A 6,186-nucleotide genomic window follows, 5' to 3' on the forward strand; every position below is an offset into this window, starting at 1 on the left:
TTTACATTTACCTAACATGTATTTTCGGTCATATATTAATATTATTATTCGCAAAATTTTTTAAACATTTTATTTAATTAAATGCACAATAAATATATTAAAAATTAAATTTGACATCTTTTTCAAACTTTTTAAATTAGTAATTTTAACATTGTGTTTTGGAGTATATGAAAGCTAAACTAGTTAAATATAATGGATAAATTTCAATCCTATGGTGAATAAAAACAAAATGTTATTTTTTTTTTCTTAAGGGTTATTTAATTATTTATTTTGGGGAGAAAAATGTAATTTACTCTTGTTTGTTAGAGGAGCGAAGCTATAGTGAAAAAGCTTGTTCCCTCCTACGTTGGTTCTGAAAATCGGACGGGACCAATCAGTTGAACCGATTGAATTGAAAACCAGTAAAAAAACGATCCGGTCCTCTCTCTGAAACCGCCAATTTTAAAATTGCTAGAAAATTGTTGAATCGACCAAAAATCGTTCGGTTGGACTGGATCGGAAATCGACCGATTCTTAATGATTATTTTAAAAAAAAACCCCAAACCCTGCTGCATCACTCAACCCCCTTTCCAACTCCTTCGTGAATCAACCAGCCCTAGCTTATTCAAGAATTCAAAACTCAAACCAAAAGTCTAGCCTCTTCAACGGATTCGCCGCCTCCGTCCGTTGTTGTAGGCGCCTCCGTGGCCTCCTCCTTTTTCCTGTCCCTAACCCCTAGCTCGGCACGTCGTCGTCGCGTTGTCTTCTAGCTTTGTTGTTGGAAGCTTCGAGTTCGAGCTGCTCGCCGTGGTGTCGCCGTCATGTCTTCGTCGTCTCGCCATCATCGTCTTGCTCTCAATCAAAGATTAGTGGCCCTGTTTAGTGATTTTCTTTTATACTCTGTTGAGTCTATGTTGAAACTTGAATGTCTGATAATTAGTGATTTCTTAATCTGAAATTAAGTAAATAATTATTTTTGTGTTGTTGAAATTATATTGTTGAAATGGATTTATTATGCTGCTGTCGTTTTTTAATTTATGAGTATGATGTTTCTGAATTTTTAAGTATGATGTTTGCTGTTGGAACTAAGTCTGTTGTTTCACTGTCTGATGGAAAAGTAAGATATGATCTAGAATTAAGAGTACACAATTTATAGTTCTAATGACTATTAACTAAGTATGCATGTCTCAATGATAGTGAACATTTAATTTCTTTGATTTATCGAGGAATTTACTGGGAACTAAATTAATGAAATTGTTATTCTCCACGTTTCTACTAAAATAAAAATAGCTATGATACTCTTTTCTCTTTTATAACCAATTAAACTATACTTATCATCTAAACAGGGGATTAACTTATAAAAATTTTAGTGATTGTAGCTGAATTAGAAAAATAAGATACGGATCCACTTAAGCTATTATTTAATTAATCACTATTATGTCAACTTAAAAATAATTGTGTGCAAAGGTTGAATATTGTTAATTTCACATTACAAAGTTTGAACTTGTGTTTTTAATTTACTGATTATTGATTTTGAATGTATTGTGATTATTGTTTAGTGATGTGTTGCTGAGTTGTTGTGTTTGTTTTTACCATTTTGTGATTTTATTTTTACTTAGATTGTAACTATCTTGGTGATTTATTGATTTCAGTTATAGATAATAGTATGAACCAAGAAATATTTGCTGATAATAATACATCTGTGGATAATAATTTGGCTGTTAATTTTTTCATTTCGAACGATACGACTAATCTTAATACAGGGGAAGATGAATAACTGGTAGTGGTTATAACGGAAGCAATTAAAAATGTATAGTTTGTTTATTCAAGCTTTAGTTTTTAGGGTTAACTCATGGTCTAGTTATGATTAAATTAAAAATGTATGATTTTTTTAGTCAGGAGAATATAATTTCAAGTTTCTAGCACAAAATAAAAAATAGACAAAAAATAAAATTGAAGCCTTTTTCTTAATTGTTGTGTTTTTATTTCTTGTTGTTTGTTCTGAATTTTGGTCACAATTTGATCTAGTTGGAAGCAGAGAAACAACTTTCAACCCAACGAGACTATTATTACTTTCGATTGTAAATGAAGAAGGAGAAGCATCCAGAGAAACTTTCTAACAGCATTTAGTTATTTGTCATCAAACTTGAAAACTTTGGACAATGATTCTTTAGAATGTTTTATTTATAATTATATTTTAGAGTGTATACTGGATAATTATAATTTATTTATTATTTTATTATAAAATAATTTTTTTGGTTGGATCACAATTGAACCGATTGGATCAGTAAATTAGTAAACCAGTGACTAGAGCGGTTTAATAATCGGTCTGGTTTTCAAAACCTTAAATTGGTGTGCACGACTGCGCGTCTCCTTGTGAGTCACAAAATTTCTACTTCCCCTGAGACTGAGACAGACAGAAAATGGCGAGGGGAAGCGAAAGTGTGGGTGAGGGCGGTACCGAAAGAGATGAGCGAAGCACTGAGGCGCACGGTAGCCAGCCTGGAGAATCTGGAAGCAGAGCTGCCGAATATTCTGTCTCTCTCAAACCCTTTCATCCTCTCTAAGGGGACTAATCCAGATTATCATCCCCTCAAATCTGAACTTGTAAGTTCCATTTCTCGCTTAACGTTTCCTTGTAGATAGCAAATGTGAGTCGAATTATTCCCTTTATGTGACTATTTTAACCAATCGAAAACTACAGAAATCAAAATCACTCGCAAGGCCAAAGTATGTTAGTTAATTGTTAATGTTGTTGCTTTTGTCTCCAACTCTCACAGGACAGGTTAAAAGTTTACCAACGCAAACTGGAACCTTTTGGGGATGTAGGTCAAGGTACTGCACAATTTTAATTCTTTCTTGAGTTCAAGTTTACATTAGCATGGTTGTGCTATGTGTTTCAGTTATTTGATCTTAGAATTAATATTAGTTGATTTGGGTTTTTGTTTGCGAAGCTCTACCACTGCCTTCTTCTTCTTGGATGATCAGGCTTCTGTTGACCACTCTTTACGTGACCTCACTTCAGGTAAGTTATTATAAGTTATCAAACTCTGAACTTCAATGCATGAAAGTGTAAGCCTAGAGGCACATTTGTGCGGTGCATTTTTTATGTACTTGGGACTCATCACCTCATCATCATAGGATGATACAGTGTGTGGCCAGTTAAAATGGGGATCACAGTCCATCTTATGATCCGATGTGTTGAGGTAATGAATCTGAAGTGAGTAGTGGGAGCCACATTTTATGTATGATGATACCATGATGAGTTTCAAGTGAATATACAAAAATGAGTTATTTTATCGCTACTTTTTTTAGAAAATTAATCCCACTGGGATTAATTATTTAATTTGAGGCAAATTGAATACAAAGTAAAATATTGAATACTTCAAAGTGAATTTGCTTAAGTTGGGGTTTGATGACACAAGCTTACAATTACTAGAACTGAATGGAATATTACTCAAATGGTTGGATGTATTTCATTTTGAATAGAGATGGTTATTTTATGCAGTACAAAGAAAAGAAATGGCTAACATGAGCATTGGGGAGGTACCAATGATGAGCAACTATCAGGAGCAGGCTGGTCAGAAGAGAAAGCATCCATCTTCTGAAGAACACCCTGTTCAAGTTTGTTCTGAGGTGCACGTGAAGAAAGAACCACTTGAGGTTTTTGGTCATAACAATGGAAAAACTGAGGAACCAATAGTAATTGACATTTCAGATGATGACGAGTGATGATCATTTTGAGCTGCTTGTGCAGTTGTGCTGCCCTTATTTTTCAGAATCTGGGTAAGAGTTTCATTTGGTGTTGTAAGTTACTTTACGAATTTGATGATGTCTTTCAAACTGTATTTTGGTACAATAACTGCATGGTGATCCTGTAGGGTATTAAGAATTTATTCTGGTCTGAAAACATCTTTTATTACTATCATTATTTAGTAGTTCATGTCCAAGATTTGTCCAAGATTACTTTACTGAAGAGTTAATCAAAACTTAATTTGTTCATATACTGAATCTGATAAACCATAACTGTGACAAACAAAATATTTGAATTTATAACTGAAAAAAGTTAAGGATTTATAACTGCTTTCTTTGATTCTAAATCAATCCAGTTGACTTACTCATTTCCAGAACTAATATTCATCTTATGCTCAAATTGAAGAATCTCAACTCAGAACTGAAGTATGCGGATTCTGGAGAAGTTTCTAGTTATATCCAATCAAGAATTGCTCTAGCCTGCAATAGACAACTCTAGCCTTGCTAACTTCGTAACTTGTATAAATGTTTAAGCTTTGTTGATTTGGTGTGATTGGTAAAATTACATTAACCTCCTCTGAGCCTCTGATGTTAAGGGACATTACACATACGTCTTTATTTCTAAAAGTCTTTACAGAACTCTTCTAAGATTTAAGTTATATCTGACATCTGGTAACTATATTTTTCTAAAATGGACACTGACCTCTCACTGGATCTGGGGTTGTCATTGTCAACATATAATTCATGGGGTGCTATGTGTAATTTCACCTAAAATTCAAGGGAGGTTGGTGTACTTTATCATATTTATAACTTGTTATCTTTGAAAGCTTAGCGTATGCTTGGTGTTAAGGTTTGATTATACAATGTATAATTATTCATTTATTTGTCATGTTAAATTATTATATTCTCAAAAGATTTCACTTAGGGTGGTTTGGTAAACCTTCTATTTTTCAAAAGTAATGGCTTTTGTAGCAGTTATATTTGCTAAATCGAATAAAAGAGCCTTTAAATAAGTATAAACTACAACAATTGTGTTTTGGTAAAATTTGTTTTGTAAAATTTAAAATGACTTTAATAGACGTAAATATAAATATAATAACAAAAGAATAAATCTAAACACTTGTTAATATATAAGGTTATTAAAAAAAAACAGTTAGTTTTGAAAAGTATCTTTATAAGAAGTTTTCAAAAGCTAAAAGCACACATACATTATATTTTTTATTTATCAACACAAAGTGAAGTGTTTATATTTTTAAAAATTTCCGACACTTCAACACTTCTCTACTAAACTTTATCTAACCCACCCGTAGTTTTGTGACTGGCTTACTGTAATTGAAGATTTATGAGAAAATTAAATTCTTATTTCATCTTTGAATTTTCCCATATGCTTTTTTACACTTTGATTTCGTTTTGCAGTTGTTAATCGAAAACCATTAGTTTCGAAAGAGAGGTTGGATTCGAGCTTTAGTTAGCATGAGAGGCCCACATGGAGGAGGATTATGACAGGGAATATAGAGCAAGAGTCAGACTGTCACGGTTAATCAATAAGCTGTTCGATGTGCTTAATTGAAGAATCCAAGTTTCGAAAGTTACTTCTGGCCGTTACCCATGTTAAGCAGAAAGAGCGAAAACGGTTGGTTACTTGTAAATTAATGGACGTGGATGTTACATTTTAACACGATTGGTTGAAGATTTTTATAAATAAGAGACAGATCGAAGGAACAAAGGTTAAAACTTTATCTCAGAAAATACTCAAGTACATTCATATCTCAGCAACTTTTTGAATCTGCATTCGAGTTTTTTTGTAGAGTTTCTTCCACTGTTTTTACCTTTTTATTTACATTTTCTGCAAACTTTACTTTTTTTTTTTGTAAATTTATCTTTCAAACAACATTTAATTTCCTTGTCTAGTTTTACATTTATTTTTATTTTCCATTTCAAAAGTCCTTTGATCTAATCGATGGCAATTTATTGTTTTATTTAAAATTCCATGCAATTCATTTCAAATTCAATCAATTTATTTTCAAAGTCTTTTTCATTTATTTTCCAAATTTCCTTAAGTTTCTGTTCAATCGAAAGGTTTTTGATGCACGGTAAGAAAACTGGTATTTGCAAAGAGGAGTAGATTTCGCTCTCAAACCATTAGATATCGAACCACCCTCGATTTGCTAAAAATCGGCAAAACAGCAGTATAACTGAATAAAAAATGGAGCTGCCTTGAAGAGAGAGAATTTTGTGTCAAATATTTTTAACGTATCGGTACGTATAAATTTATTATCGTACAACAAACAAACACCTTAAATTTATATATATGCCGTTTATGTTTAAATTATATATATTTATTCAACTATTTGTACGGTAGTAAAGAGTAAATTTAGTTGATTTTTTTCATGTTCAAAAGAGTTGTATTTATGATGGATGTGTAACAAGTTGGATTGATTTTATGGTGATTAG

The 6,186-nt window shown here is 32.1% G+C and overlaps 1 protein-coding gene across 1 annotated transcript; it reads left to right on the plus strand.

Annotated features, from left to right (window-relative positions):
- Positions 2,297 to 4,645, plus strand: LOC110268696. The gene is made up of 5 exons (XM_021115401.1): positions 2,297 to 2,586; positions 2,765 to 2,814; positions 2,934 to 3,004; positions 3,488 to 3,765; positions 4,108 to 4,645. Exons 1-4 carry the CDS (start codon positions 2,449 to 2,451, stop codon positions 3,709 to 3,711), a joined length of 483 nt encoding a protein of 160 aa, XP_020971060.1. The 5' UTR covers positions 2,297 to 2,448; the 3' UTR covers positions 3,712 to 3,765; positions 4,108 to 4,645.

Source organism: Arachis ipaensis, chromosome B02 (assembly GCF_000816755.2).
Source record: "Arachis ipaensis cultivar K30076 chromosome B02, Araip1.1, whole genome shotgun sequence".
Classification (NCBI taxonomy): domain Eukaryota; kingdom Viridiplantae; phylum Streptophyta; class Magnoliopsida; order Fabales; family Fabaceae; genus Arachis; species Arachis ipaensis.

Bases quoted from the DNA above. Each gene is read 5' to 3' on its own strand.
- LOC110268696 (XM_021115401.1), top strand. From the start codon at position 2,449: ATGAGCGAAGCACTGAGGCGCACGGTAGCCAGCCTGGAGAATCTGGAA. The intron at 2,815-2,933 runs GTACTGCACAAT...TTGTTTGCGAAG, and splicing joins TTTTGGGGATGTAGGTCAAG to CTCTACCACTGCCTTCTTCT. The intron at 3,005-3,487 runs GTAAGTTATTAT...TATTTTATGCAG, and splicing joins TTTACGTGACCTCACTTCAG to TACAAAGAAAAGAAATGGCT.